At 37.7% G+C, this 14875-nt stretch overlaps 1 protein-coding gene across 2 annotated transcripts in view; it reads right to left on the bottom strand.

Annotated features, from left to right (window-relative positions):
- LOC129100424 (paired box protein Pax-7-like) overlaps positions 1-11262 on the bottom strand; it is a 64055-nt gene extending 52793 nt beyond the window's left edge. Inside the window, exons 1-4 of one of the 2 annotated variants that reach the window (XM_054610049.1) lie at positions 11178-11262; positions 10204-10439; positions 9579-9723; positions 9266-9394 (exon numbers count right to left, since the gene is read on the bottom strand). In XM_054610049.1, coding sequence (XP_054466024.1) covers positions 9266-9394; positions 9579-9723; positions 10204-10439; positions 11178-11262 — 595 coding nt within the window. The remainder of the gene's footprint in view (positions 1-9265; positions 9395-9578; positions 9724-10203; positions 10440-11177) is intronic. The other variant, XM_054610050.1, reaches the window with a different exon arrangement.
- Positions 11263-14875: the final 3613 nt, after the last annotated feature.

Genomic DNA, 14875 nt, shown 5'->3' with positions numbered 1-14875 from the left:
AGGGTTAAAAATGCTAAACAATGCCAACTTTAAGGCCAGCATTTGTGGAAGGGTAAAATCTTCATAGGGTCAATTCTTCATACAAAGTCAAAGTATTTTCAGTTTTCAGATGTGAACTTAAGGATCCCTAATGAAATCAGGCTGTACATCACCATTCCTATGGAAAGTAATGCCTTTCTTCCTGAAACAAATAATTTTGATATTATACTTGGTAAAATAACCAAGATACAGTCTAAACATTTTGGAGTTAACCACATTAATCAGTTTTGATAAATTAAATGAATTTAGGGGTGTTTTGATAACTATGAATTCATTGAAAATCCCTTAACATTATTTTCCACAGATCATGTTGTTTTGAGGCAGTACTTTAGAAAAGATAATTTAATTTCTAATGAATTGCACTATTATGTTTCAAACATACCGTTTTGTACATCATTTTGAAGTATATTGTCACCCACAGCTCAATTTCAGTGATAACATCTTGCAATTTGTTTTACTAAGCATTATTCCTTGTACCTAGATTCATATAAGATAATCCTTTATTAGTCCTGCAGTGGGGAAATTTGCTTATATCAGAGAGACACAGATGCTATATGAAATGTTTTGGTTTGGTTTATATTTACTTAATTTAATAGCACCAAGGATATTAGAATGACACACATGCTGTAACAAGGATCTCTGAAAGAAGGTTCATTGTCTGGGAAGAAATGAAATCAAGACTATCTCTGACTTGTAAACGTTAAAGTTTTTTAGGGGAGTTTTTCCTGTACCAATGTGAGGGTCCTGGGACAGAGGATGTCGTATGTGTACAGATTGTAAAGCCCTCTGAGGCAAATTTGTAATTTGTGATTTTGGGCTATACAAAATAAATTGAATTGAATTGAACATTGTACAGTTAGTAACTTGGTGAGTGTGATGTTATTGGACACTGTTGTACTACTATGCAGTGCACAACAGAAATGGACGAGCTTCTCCAAGCTTGATATACTGTGGACTGTGAAGTCTCCGATTACATCTCAGAATAAATTAGGAGAGTGCATTTGGACTATTGTGATTACTGTGGTATAGTTCTCTTGAAAATAACACACACTTTTTGAATACAATGACTAGACAGGTCTGTCTGTTGTGCACAAATATTACTGTACTTTATCACATTGATGCCAAAAAAACTACATTTTCCATAATTTCCATCAAGCAGTCTTTCACATTGATTTGCAATATTGCTTGAAATGACCAAAAACACAACTGAGAGTTGACCAATTATATTATGAATTGTTTTACAGGGCAAATCGTCAGTTCTACCAAGCATAAAATAAATACATTATTTATTGTCCTTTCAGAGCATTCCTATCTAGGGCTGGGCAATAGCCAAATATGATAATTTATCATCTTTCAATGGAATAATATCATCATAATATCATGTTTTGAGATATGACGAACAATAAAATTTGATATTGGCTGATGTGAAATATTTTGAGGGAATATCATTTGAAGATTTTTTTCTACATCACACTTGCCTTACCATTCAGTCCAATTAGAAATTAGAATCTGCATTATTTCAATTTATTTGAAAAAAAACCAGATTTTTTTCTGACAAACATTCTAGGAGGTATGGGGCTGTCTCACATATGTCTTCATTGTTGGTCTCATATCATTTGTTCCATATAATTTTTGTTCCACATACAATAAGGCGATTGGACTAGCAATGTTTTTTTCTTAACCTGAAGTTTATGAATCCAATAGTCCCACATTCCATTGATTTCATAAGGAGACATTTTGATGGGCAGAAATGCTCAGGTCTAAACTGGTTAGCAGACTTTCTGACTCGATATTTGAGAGACATTTGCTACATTGCATCAACTACAATAAAAATGGAATAAAAATAAAAAATGCAATTTGAGTTTTCCTGCTTTTAAACTCTCCATTACACTTCAGTGTGCTTATTATTATAATAATAATAATAATAATAATAATAATAACAATCATTATTATTATAGTTATTATAACAGTTATAATTATAATTATAATAATTATGATTATTATTATTGTTGTTACTGTTTTTATTATTATTATAATTATTTTAGTTGCAACTGCTCCCTCAAATGAAAAGAATAACCCAATGAGAGCCCCAATCCACAGGGCTCACTGAGTGGTTTGATGAGTATGAGCTATATGCTATGGCCTTCACAGTCAACAAAAGTCAGTTTCAACTCAACTGAACAGCTATTTTAAACTTTGCAGTGACATGTTAAACCGTGCTCTCCTCATCATCATCAAAACACCCAATTAGGGAATATGTTTTGCTCCACATGCTTTAGAATCTATGAAAAGCAGCGCTGAAGCTCTTCTGGAGACTTGTGGTGAAGCAACTCCTCACACACTGCATGTTTCAATCAAAGTGTTTGTTCAAAAAATTCATATTGAATTCAGTACTGTCGAGGTCTTATTAAACACACGTTCTCATGATTCCAAACATTTACATAAGCTACAATACAATTCAATAGATAATTTCTTTTTTCATCAAATGTGACATTACGTTCTGTAAGAATTAAGAATTACATTTTTATTTTTATTCTTATTTCTTATTTTTGTTCTATCTTTATTTTGTTGTATAGTATGTGTATTTATTGTCTGTGTCTGTGTAGTTGAGCTGCTGCAACACTCGAATTTCCCCCATGGGGATCAATAAAGGAATATAATAATAATAGCTCACACAGATCTAACTTCTGTACACAGCAGTACACTGTACACTCACCTATTTCCACAACGATACTGTGTGAAGAATGCTCAGTTCCCATAATGAGTGTGTGTTAAGTATGTGGCTCAAATAATTGTAATGCAGTGACAGAGAAATGGCCATTAATCCACTTTCATACCTTTCAATAGCGTGAACATTTACTCTAACCCCCAAAATTGCCGGGCCTTTATGCCACAGTAATCTTTGTATATTTAAGGTCATTTTCTAACCAATTACACTGGATGGTTGCAAGTGGGGAATGTGATTTCCTCTATGGATTGATGGAGAAATCCATGAATAAGCCATCTAATAGATCCAAGCACAGAGCCCTCTGCATGGATATTTCAAACAGGATTTTACAAAAAATGGCTATCATTGGTCTTTACTTGGTGGCTGAGCATTTAGTCACTTGCTAAAATAATTCGTTCGACCATTTCCCCATTATAAGATCTATACATTCACTGATAATATGAATACTAGTTGAACACATTTTCACTTGTTTTCTACAAACATATTTGGCCAATTCTTCTTAGAAAATGAATGGAAAAAAGGCAGCAGTCAGAATAAAAGAAAATACAAAATCCAGTTTGTTGTTTGTCCAGTTATATGTTATATGTTTATCAAGTCCATGGCTAGAACACTGAGGTCAAGTCTTTTGGATTTTTTTCCTGGATATATGGGGGTATATTTATTTTAATTTTTTTAATTTATCAATTTCATCCTTTTTTATTATTGAAGAATGAAGGGCCACATTGTGTTGACCTATTGAAAAGACATCATGTGAGTTTAAATCAACATTACATCTACTGTCGATGTTAACAATATGCAGATGATCTTATCCCGTATTTAAGTAAAGCAGCAGATACTTTTGTGTCTTGTGCTAAGTGAAGGATAAACCTGAAAGCAATGCAGTATTTCATCATTGATCTGTGTCTTTAAAGCCAGTGGTTTGATCCAGCAGCTGAGAGGAAGAACCCTCTCTGAATGCTGTTTCTGTAGCTCTCTCTCTGGCCATGTTTTGCTGGACAGCCAAATGAGTTGGATTAAAGCAGATGTCTCCCTGCCAAATCCTGACATACTGGCAGATAACAAACCAATCAAGCACAACATCATGTGAACCTTCTTAACCCCTTAAATCCCCCAAAAATATAAGAAATTAGCAAAATTTAAAAACCCCGGAATGTTACATTTTATAAACATTCCCTCATATTGGAAACCTTGCGTTCTCCAGTAGCCCACTACATGGCTTTGTTTAGAACGTATCTATATATAATGTCTATGTAATTTGAATGTAGAATAACAGCAGTGTGATACACAAACTGGAGCTGCACTACATGAGCTCTCTGGGGTTCTACACAACACTCATCCAGGGCTCAGTTAAAGACCAACCAAAGTGTTGACATTATATTAATTTGTTGTAGCATTATTGTTGTGCTCTGTTTGGTGTTTTCTCTGTTTGTCATTGTCTTTTGCGTATCCTTTGCAAATGGGCTGTTAATGGGATGCCCAAGGCCTCTGACTGCCCTCAGCCCCGTTTTGCCTGTTTGCTCTTTGTGCACCGCTCCTCTTTTGTTGGCTGATCAGCTTCCCATTGGGTCGCCAGACAAGATTCTTGGCATTTGTCGGCAAAATGAAAGGAGGATTAAGGGATGGCTACTGAACACTCCATGGCAAAGAAGGGGGCTGCTATTCTCCTATTCAAAGCCCCCTCCCAGCAGCTACCCTTTATATATATTGGTTTTCTCAAAGACATCACTGAGAAGTCCAAAGTGCTACTAAAAATAAAGGAAAATCAACAAGTAGGTCAGCCCCGACAAAAATGCTAATGGAAGCTGAAAAAGACAGACTACAATTAGCTGCATTCCAGGCTCTGATTACATGTGAAACTATAAAACAACGCTTAATTTCATTAGATCCATTTATCAAAAACTACTACAACTAATTGACCTCTCAAATCAAAAATAGTGGCGATGACCCATTAATGTAATGTTGTCAAATGAATTAGTTTGTCGGTTTCATTAGCAGGTGTAAATGGAGAAAAATAGACAATTATCATATCTGAGCAAAATGCTTATAATAAATGATAGTGGATTATAAAAAACAGCCTTTTTCAATTTTGATGTATGTTATATGTATGTAATATTTTCCTGTATATTTCATAATTTCATTATTATAATTAATAATAATAATAACCAAAAGGTTATTTCAGATGTGAAATCAGCTTTTAGCAGAATTGTATTATGATATGATATAAACATGTTATTGTGTTCAATGTGTTTCTGTTTATTGATTCATTTAATGATCCAAAGCAAGCAGAAGTAAATTAGTTTTCGTTTTATTGCATATGTAGTTATGTACCATGTTGTCCAGATAACATTAGCTTGACTATTTGATGTGTGATTTTGCATTCTAATGGCAAATCATGATACATCTCGACATATATATATATAAATATATATAAAACACATATAAAATATCCTTGTTAAAAATCATGATACATAAATATGAAATATAAGACACAAATCTTGTTTGCTTTCGCTTTTACATGTGAAGTTTTACATTTCATGTGAAATATCTAAAAATGTCTAATTTTCATTTGTGAAATGTTATAAATGGTGATTGCGTTGCTCTGGGGAAATTTTGGAATGGATTATTTGACACATTAAAAAAGCTTAAACCTACTTTAACTTTGTATACTTTTTATATAATTTATAACCATGTACTTTTCTACATTCATTGACTCATTAATTGACAACCTCATTTATTTTGTCATTATTCATGTGTTGATGTTTTTCTGCTAAAATCCTGTACACATATTACCAAATTATTATTATTAACATTCTAAATCACATGTTTGCTTCTCCTTCAAGCTTGTTTCTCATATTTCTCATTCTGTGCGTACGTCTTCTATTAATTTGCTTTATCGTGTTCCTCTGTGCTGAAACAGTGACCCAGATCCCCATGGGGATCCGAGTGTGATCTTCTAATGCCGTCCCTGCAAGCCTACAGATCCAACCATAATTTTACATAAGGAGAGGGAGATCTAGATAGGGGGAAGTTTGATCTAAAATGAATAATTAGCAGTTTTAACAGGGAGCATTCATGCTGCATTCTATTAAAAGGTCCAGAGGGGTAGTAGTAGTTAGTTATGGATAAAGCTACATCACCATCATATGCATTTTAAGCATGCCAACATTTGAACTCTTTGTTTAAAGTGCCTTCCGAGTGAACAAAATTATTTCACTCCAAAATTCTAAGAAGAGAATCTGTCCCTCTGAACAGAAACGCAGCAGTAGAATTTGTGGGCTGGGCACAGAGGCCGAGACAGGTTCTGTCACAAGCAGTAAATGGGCTTTAATTAATAGACAGGCAAGCCTGAAAGCAGCGCTGGTACCAGCTAATATGATGAACTCTCATTGTGGCAGTGTCACTGCAAATGTTTCTGATAAGCAAAAGCAGCAGAGGATCAAAGCCTCTAAGCCGCTCACTTTGCTCTGCTCTAAGAGTCTAAAAGTCTCAGGTCTGCCTCAGGTCAGCTTCCCACCACGCTGCTGCATGAACACTAGAACCCCAGGGTTCATCACACTCAATACTACCATACTCCAATGACAACATATTTCTGAAGCCATGCTGTATGGCAATGCTGTTATATTTACACACTATCCCTTGGGGAGTCCAATTTTACAGTCATTCCAAAAAACTGCACATTTTGTCCCACAGTCCAAGAGAGGAAAGCAGCAGATGTTCACATTGGAAAGGAATCAGAAAACACTTGGTATTTTTACTTGATAAATGATTTCAAAAATCGATGGAGTATCATAGGAGATGATTGCATTTCTTTCAACACAATGGTTATCATGATGATGATGAGGCTCATCGTCTTTGCTGTTGATACCATTCCTCTATGTTGCACATTGGCTTCTAGCCCCCTTGTCTTTTTCTTTTTTAAATATGTCTCTTAAAAATGTTTTTTGGTGCGAGGCAGCGGGGGAGAAAGGGGAGGTTAATCCCAGTTTAATACACTGATGCACAGGCCAGGACCACGGCTGTGATGATTGTGTTATCTCCAGCCAACATTTGGGTCTCCCTCAATTTCAACCCGGTAAAATAGCTTGGAGAAAGTGCAGATGGAGTGGAGTAAGTGTGGCTGCCCGGGGAAAAGGGTTATTAATAGCTGCAATAGAACTTCCCACTGCCTTTGCTCTCTGTAAGCTGCCTCTCGTCACTTCCACTGGATTTGTTTGAAGTGCTCTCTCAATCCTCACTGTCAACCTTTTTTTTTCAACCAGGCTTATTCTGGACTCCAAAATTGGCACTGTTATTTTTTTCCTACAGGTTATGCATATCTTTGGCAAACAACACATTGACTAAATGCGGCCTTCAAACTGCAGATAAAAAGAGTGTGCATCAGTCATTGATAACGCGAGGCTCATCACAGATTTTTTAGGTTTGTACTGTATCCACAGAGGTTACCTTTCCATTACACCTGCCCTTTTAAATGAAATGTATTTCCTTCTATATTAACAAACAGCTTGGAACATTTTTATAGTGTATTCCGGAAATGATCATACATATTTACACTGAAGCAATCTACTGAATATGATCATTATTTTTGCAGCTTTTCATATAGTTCCCAAACATTAACATCCATCACAACTGGATATAGTAGAAATTATAACATATTTTGTCATACAGCATCTTGTTGCAGAGATATAATGATACATGGTATTATGTGTAAAATATGAATGTATGTCGAGTCATGTCCTATTATGCAAATGTTATTTATGTGAGGAAATGCAAATTGAAGAGTAGAAAAGCTTGCTATTCACAAATTATATATTGTTTTAGTATAAATATTGAATTGAATGAATCTCATAATGCATTGTTTTTATATGTGTCTTTGCCCATTTTGAACACTTCTACAGTTGAATGTAGACTTCCTGCTTGATATCAGGTGGAAGAACAGAAGCTTATCTGATGAAAACTAAAAATGTATATACAAGGCCTCCACATCCATATGTTTAGTCACACCATCTTCATTCAGCCTAATACCTGCTGCTAAAATACACCCTGGCTCTCCCTGAGATTCTGCCCACATGCCGCCAAAAACAATCCCATAAAAGCAAATGAAATGAATATTTAAAAATGCAATCCAAACAACACGAAAGGACACCTTAAAATCTCATGAATTTGCGCCGCGGGCACCACACCACGAAGTGAGCTGCTGAAAGATGAAAGTGAAAAGAAATAAAAGGCTCAATTTAATCTGCTTTAAAGCCCTTCAACAGAATGCATGTGCCTGGAAATGTGAGAGTGAGGGCTGATAGGGGATAAATATATTTCTTACCATGCCTTCGAGCTATTACACCCCTCTCCAACATAGACGCCTATTCACCAGACACCGGTTTCATTACCGGCTGTAATAGGCTAAGTCTTCAAATTATTAAATGCCAGGCCCAGATGACAGAAAGAAACAAGCTGATCTTTTGAAGAACATGAAAAGAGGGAACCGTTGATGGTGTTTGAAAAAATAAGTCACCAGTCAAACGAGTGGTCAGGAAACACTGGGTGCTACAGGCCTAAAGTTGAATTAACAGACAGCTGATCCTGGTAAAATGCACCCATCAAACAGCCTAAGAAGACAACAGTACAGAGGTTATTCTGCTGCTGCTGCTGTATACTCTAAATGAGACCACAACCACTCATGAACACTGACAAAACAAACACAAATATAAAAAGTTCTGTGTAAAACATCTATGAAACAATAAATCAAATTGGCTTAGTATCACATAATATATTAAGCTGCTGTATGCTAAATATGTGCCTCAATTTTACAATTGAAATCTGAGTGAAATGAACTTATATAAATTCCATCTAAATCATTAATGCTTCAAAAATATTTCAATCTTTTGGCCTATTTTCGATTAAATGTGATCGTTTTGCTCAAATAATTTGTTCTCTGCTCTTTTCATGAAAATCTTGCTCGCGAAACGTTTAAAAATGAGTGAGTTTAAAGTGAAACCGTTAAATTGTGGATCTGTTTTCTCCAGGTGGCGTATGTTATGAATTGAATATATGTTTATATCGTCGGGTTATGGCATTGGTTTTTTTTTTTCTGCTTTCATTTCATTAAACGTTTGGTTCGCTGCCACAAATCAAACATTGTTTTCGGGTGAACTTGACGCGCGCGCACGCTAACTGTGACGCTGTGAGGTCGCGAGGCCCCGGCTCCCGGTAGTGAGGGGTTCCCCTGTAATTGATACTGACTGGCACATCGGTCATCTGTCAGCATTGCTTTCAAGGGAGCGTTTAAGCAGCGCCACGGGAGCCCGGTCCTCTGCGCCGCTCCTCATACATAATGAAGCTGCTCCTGGGTCTGCTGGGAGAGAAGCTTAACGGAGCCGAGCCCGACGCGACAAAAGCGCTCGTTTAGGACCAATTTGTAGACAACTCGTCGCGCATGCGGCAGTCCAACGTCTGCAGCTGTTAACGCGCTCCTTATTGGCCGCGTGCTCTCCTCTGGCCTACCTTTGTCGCCGAGGATGCCGTCGATGCTGTGTTTGGTTTTCTTTTCTCCGTCTTCATCCTTTTTATCACACTCCTCCTCATCGTCCTTTTTTCCAAATCGAGCTCGAAGTACACGGCTGATGGAACTCACTGCAAACACAGATGCAACTTCAGTCGGTGAAAATAATAATAATAATAATAATAATAATAATAATAATAATAATAATAATAATAATAATAATAATAATAATTAATAATAATAATACTTTTATTTAGTTTTTATTGAATCAGAAAATAGCAGGAGAATGAAAATGTTGAATTAAATGCGGCTTACCAGAGGAGGCCTCACCTGAAGGGACTGTGCTTCTGTCACACACCCCGTCCTTCAGCAGCTTATCCCGGATCTCCCAGCTGAACATCCCGGGGTTGTCCCGCTTGTACTCCTCTATCCGCTTCTCTACGTCCGGTGTGGCTACCTGCTGCAGGTGGACAAACGACACTCAATGTAAATGAGTAGCAGTAGAAATGTTTCAGGCCGTAAACATGTGAGAAAATAAAAGGCTACTCAAATAGCATAATGGCTAAATATAAAATATATAAATGTAGGCTAGACTAATCACAATTTAATTAATCCTGTATAATACAACCATAATGATAATATCGTTTTTATTATTGTGGTAATGATATTATTATTATTATTATTATTCAGTTATTGTTGATTTTCTACTGTTTTTTATTGCTTATTTATAATACTTGTTTTTTATTTCATTTTATTTTTATCTTGTCTTTCTTTACTATGTCTCTTGTGTGCACTTTACTCTATGCTGCTGTAAGCCTGCAAATTTCCCCGCTGCGGGACTAATAAAGGATTATCTTATCTTATCTTATCTTATTATATTTATTATTATTATTATTATTATTATTATTATTATTATTATTATTATTGAGGTTCTTCTCACCCTGGGCTTGCTGCCTCCTATCGCTCCGGGCCGGATGGAGCCGGTCTCCTGGTAGCGGCAGAGGATCTTAGAGACGCAGCCGTGAGAGACCCGCAGCTGCCGGGAGATGACGCAGGGCCGGATCCCATGGTGGGCCATCTCCACGATCTTGTGTCGGATGTGGTTGGGCAGCGGCCGGCCGTTAATGAAGACCCCTCCGAGCTGGTTGACCCGTCCCTGTCCCAGAGGAGTGGACACTGTGGGCGACACATGGCTCACACTCAGCACGGCGCTTTAACATGTAACCATGAGGCATTTAAAGGAAAAACGTTGCCTGAATCGAATGAAATGTAGACCGGCACATATTCACGTAGGCTTGATTTTATTCTATATTTAACTAACTCCGAATGGGAGAAACACAATGAAGAGTTCCGTTAACAGATTGCATTAATCGATGGCACTTCACAGCTCCATCTCACGCTGAAGAGGAGGCAAAGAGCCCCTTCTACCCGTCTCCATTATTCCCCATCACGTTTTCACAAATATTGATGTAATCCACAGCTTCTCCTTGTCGTTTTCTATTTGATTGATTTGATTTCCAGAATGCTCAGGGCACTTGAAGGAATCCCTCGTTTGAGATTGATGTAGTTTATTTGAAGATTTAGACAATTGTATAAATGAGTTGACGAAATGCTCACTGGATTGCTAAAAAAAACAAAACAAGGGTATTCTAAGATCTTTTATATTCAGCCAGAAAGCTAATATCATAAGATAATAAAGACATATTCAATGTGTGGGAAAAGTTTTTAATGCGAGTCCTTCATGGCAAAAAAAAAAAAAAGAAAAAGGTAAAAGGTAAGCTACTCTAGTCTACTGTCAATTTAAAGTACATTTCAAGCCTGTATTCTAGATTTGCAATGGAGCTTTTAAAGTTGTAAATCTCCTCTACGAGTCTGGAACGTGTCCCAGCTGCTCCTCCGCGGAGGCCTACCTACCTTCCAGAGGGAACCCAGTGCGGGGGTAGTTCTGTCCGGGAGCCGGGTGCATCATCCGCGGTACCGTTCCTGGCAAAGATGACATTGTACCATTAAAAAAAAGAAAAAACAAGATTCAAAAGAAAAATAAAAGCAAAAAAAAAAAATGATGGACACGTTTTAGATGTCCAGTTCAAGTGTAGACTTGTTGGTCACACGTGTTTTTTTTTTGAAGGTGGAAATGTGTGACGGATCCGTTGTGTGGCGGAGGAGGAGAAAAATAAAAGAGATTAAATAGGCCTAGCAGTCAGTGGTGGAGAGTCGGCGGCAAAGTGCAGCGCTGTGTGCGGAGCGGCAGGGAGCCCTAACACTGGTAATGTGCTCACAATGTACAGCTGCTCTGTCTCTGACATGAGCTTATTTAACCGGCGTGAAGGCTGGGCTACTTTGACGGTCTCCCTCCAAAAAAAAAAAGTGTGGACCAGGCGGGCTCGGGGGAGGGGGGGGGGGGTCGCGAGCACCGATAGGTTCTTGGAGCTTTCTCTTTTTCCAGAGAGAAAAAGCTCCAACAAGTTTCAGGAGCCAATGGGAACGAAGGGGGTAAAGATGCACACACACACACACACACACACACACACACACACACACACACACACACACACACACACACACACACACACACACACACACACACACACACACACACACCAAACACACACACACACACACACACACACACACACACACACACACACACACACACACACACACACACACATACATACCGCAAGCACACCAAACACACACACACACACACACACACACACACACACACACAACACACACACACACACACACACACACACACACACACACACATACATACCGCAAGCACACCAAAACACACACACACACACACACACACACACACACACACACACACACACACACACACATACATACTGCAAGCACACCAACACACACACACACACACACACACACACACACACACACACACATACCGCAAGCACACCACACACACACACACACACACACACACACACACACACACACACACACACACACACACACACACTCTTACTGAATTTGTGCACATTAATGGAGTGGACAAAACAACGTGTCACCTGTCAAATATAATGCAATCCATTGCAATTAACAGCTGCAGGATATTGAGCAGTGTTGTGAGACTGTGGCGGTGCTGCTGTGTTGTATTTGTCTTTAATTATATTATGTACAGTTGGAGGCAAACACAAACGCCTTATAAGAATGCAATGCAACACAAAAGCCTAAAAACACTAATGCAGTGAAATCTAATTTATTTAATTTGCTATTGATAGCATACCCCCATTTACTTTTACAGTTTAACTTTAACTCTAACATCAACCTAGAAGGTGTACGCCACTGTCCAGCTCTCAAAGTAAAAAAAGAAAAGAGTTGAAGAAAGCGCTTCTGGGTCGCCTTCACTCATGGGCGTCCATAGAATTTGAGGACATGTGACTCTAGGGGTCAGGGGTGGGGAAGGGATCCCACCCAAATCATTTTTTTTTCAAACAAGCTCTATTTTGATGCTTTTTTATGCACCCTGACACCTTATTTAGGTTACATTCAAACTACAATTTTCAATGTGTACCTCAAAAATTTGGTTTACTTTCCAGATAAATTGTGAGTTGGGTTGTTAAGAATTTTCGTAGTTGTTACTAGTATTAGTATTTTGTAGAAACGGAATCCATCATGCAACACGTACGGACAACAGTTTGAAAACAGTGAAATTTATAGATTTGAAAGGATTTCCATCATTCACTTACACACACAGTTTTCAGATGCAGTTCATGCAGTGTGCGTGCAATGTTAAACTATTTCTGTCTGTTTCTATTCTCTGTCTTAACATCATCTGCTGTCTGAAATATCCCAAAAGATTGAGTTGCCCCCCCCATTTTGACAGGCTGTTATGTTAAGACTATCCCAGATTCACACTTTTGGTTGAATTCACGCTTAAATAAAAAAATTATACACTCAAGAGTCAAAACGACCTTGCGATGCCGATGCCCGTTACCATAGTAACACACTTCTGCCTGCGTGGGCACAGCAAGGGAGAAGAGGAGAGGGAGACATATTGTACGGGGGGTGGAATGAAGTCTCTCCCTATCAGAGCTTCTCTTTGCTTTGTTGACATGGCCTGGCCGGCCTCGCATCCACTCAGTGCATGTCCGTGGTTGTTCGCTGCCCCACCAGTTAGCACATTTGTAGCACCCACCCTCAGTTTAACACCGTTAGCTCTCTTAGCACATTTGCCATAATTTATACTGTTAGTGCCGTTAGCTAGTCTAGTCTAGTCAGAGTCAATCTAAATGCTCCCATTCTCATATTACGTACCTTTAAATGAATGTCTGTTAAGTCATTATCTATAGCTGAAAGAGGTAACAAAATGGGGATTGAGCCTATGGCCCACTGATTTAATAAAAACATTTTTTTGTTTAAAACAGACGAAATAGTTTTTGACACATAAATGTAACAATCTGATGCACCGTAGCAGATTATAGCGTTACATTTATTTGCATCTGTAGCCCTTGACAGGTCGAAACAAAGAGAACACAATTACAAACAATACAGGGTTAAAAACAATACAATGTCATACAAGAAAGAACACACAAGACACACAATACAAAGTTACACAAGATAGCACATCGCAAATGTTTGCTTGTCGGATCACAGTCACAAAAAACATAAGATTCAAGGTCAGTGAGTACAGAGCTGAGCAGCTTTTAATAGAGGTATTATGTTGGTTTTGAAAGATCTGATAGAGCTGCAGCTTCTTATATTGTCAGGCAAGTTGTTCTACTGATTTGTGGCTTTTACAGAAAAAACCTGATTGCCCAAATACAGTGCAGCAAAATGGTATTGTACAGTTTTGTTTAGCGAGGGCACACATAGCCACACAGTGTAAGGGGTGCCAAACATTTTAAAACTTTATAAAGCAGGCACAAATTTGTAAATAATCTTGAGTTCTCAAAGCTAAATAAATTGTATTGCTCCAGTACCCTACAATAATGAAAATACAATGGCATTTTGTCCAATGTTTTGAGAGTTTGTTTGTAGAAGGACTCAAGAGGTCAGCCTGTTCCCAACATGTACTACAATAAGACATATGGGATAGTATCATAGCATGCAAAATATTTTGACTGCGTCCACAAACACAGTTTATTATATGTCTACAATTTGCTATGTCGTTATGCTGATTTTAACCATTTTACTTACATGTTTCTTAAAGTTTGAATTTGGATCCAGTATCACGCCAAAGCATTCAAAATCAGTGACTATCCTTTCACCTTTGATGAAAGCAGGAGGTTGTGACATGGTTATAGAGAAAAATGTCCCTTTAGTCTTGTTAACATTGAGACTCAGACATGATTGATCAGACAAGTGTGTGATATTTTCCAATTTTCCATATATATATATGTATATGAAATATCTTAGCGTGATACTGGATCCAAATTCAAACTTTAAGAAACATGTAAATAAAATAGTTAAAATCATAAAATTGTAGACATATAATAAAACTGTTTTATATAATATTTTGCATGCTATGATACTATCCCATATGTCTTGCCATTATCCCATATAACGGCAAGTTTCTCGTTGCGACGCCTGCAAGATTTACATTTATAAGCTTATAGCTTATGGCCTAGCCTGATGTCTGT

The sequence above is a fragment of the Anoplopoma fimbria genome, chromosome 12 (genome assembly GCF_027596085.1).
Source record: "Anoplopoma fimbria isolate UVic2021 breed Golden Eagle Sablefish chromosome 12, Afim_UVic_2022, whole genome shotgun sequence".
Classification (NCBI taxonomy): Eukaryota; Metazoa; Chordata; class Actinopteri; order Perciformes; family Anoplopomatidae; genus Anoplopoma; species Anoplopoma fimbria.
Note: the sequence above shows the minus strand (reverse complement) of the source record. Positions and strands in the feature narration are given on the sequence as shown.